Consider the following 1140-nt stretch of genomic DNA (forward strand, 5'->3'; position numbering starts at 1 on the left):
TCGTCTGCGCCCAGTAATTTCCTGGAATGTTTGATTAAACAAACTGGCAGTAGCTTCATATTTTCTGTACAGTATCAATCGTCTCATCTACACTAACTCAGCACACAAGCAAACAAGCCTTTTCCCGAAATGTGAAACCACATAACTTGTCCCTGGTGTCATTTCCACCAGTGCTGCGTGATATAAGTGAACGTGGACGGGACTTGGAGAGCGTCCTAGCACAGTACATCACTTTTGTCAAGCCGGCTTTTGAGGAGTTTTGTCTGCCAGTAAGTGCTACACTACATTTACACAACTCTGTTTGCATGGTTGTGTCCTTCATGGTCTAACCTTTTTCCTTTTTATTGATGCTATTTAGACAAAGAAATATGCAGATGTGATCATACCAAGAGGAGCTGACAACCTTGGTGAGTATTTTTGCTCTTGTAGCTTGGAGATTCTTCAAGAACAATGTAGGTGATATTAAAGAAATTGAAACCAAATGTTTGAAACACTGGTCTAAACAGTGTTATCATGAAGGACACAGCTGTGTTTATTGTTGACCTCTGAGCTGGGAATTGTGTTCTCAAAACTAAGGAAGCAAAAGCCTCTGCTGCTGGGAGAACAAAACAGCTTTGTCTGTTGATTTGATAAGAGCTTTAAACCATCCAAAACAAGCTGCAAAAGAAAACCCTACTGTGGATCAGTGGGTTTCAAACCTTTTGTTGCCCAAGGCACACCAAAGAGTGAGCCGAAATGGCACAAAATGCAATTCCTGGCAATCTTTGAACAAGACTGAGGTGAGGCAGTACTCCGCACCATCAACATATAAAAGATAGATGTTACTTCTCCTCTTCCTCATATTGTACAAAGATGAAGCCAAAATATATATACAAGCTGCTGCCAACTTTCGCCATTTACAGCGAGTAGCATTGACCACGGTTGTCACCGAGGTATCAAGAACCTGCCCATACACCCAGCTGACGAAGTCGCGACCATCTGTCAATCATTTCTATAGCTTTAAATAACAAATTAAAACCGAACATATCAGAAAAAAACATTTGAACATACATCAGTGTGATAAGAACTACCGAAAATGACGGAAACCATCTGCTAACATGGAGGCAGCAGGCATTATGACCTGTACTGCAGTCAGCCACC

At 41.5% G+C, this 1140-nt stretch overlaps 1 protein-coding gene across 1 annotated transcript in view; it reads left to right on the top strand.

Annotated features, from left to right (window-relative positions):
* The window catches only part of uck2a (uridine-cytidine kinase 2a), a 6586-nt gene that overhangs the window by 3680 nt on the left and 1766 nt on the right, over nt 1-1140 (top strand). Inside the window, exons 5-6 of the mRNA XM_035652629.1 lie at nt 172-269; nt 359-407. Of these exons, the coding sequence (XP_035508522.1) occupies nt 172-269; nt 359-407 (147 nt within the window). The remainder of the gene's footprint in view (nt 1-171; nt 270-358; nt 408-1140) is intronic.

This window comes from Morone saxatilis, unplaced genomic scaffold (genome assembly GCF_004916995.1).
Source record: "Morone saxatilis isolate NCDOM2014 unplaced genomic scaffold, NCSU_SB_2.0 Contig12, whole genome shotgun sequence".
NCBI lineage: Eukaryota > Metazoa > Chordata > Actinopteri > Moronidae > Morone > Morone saxatilis.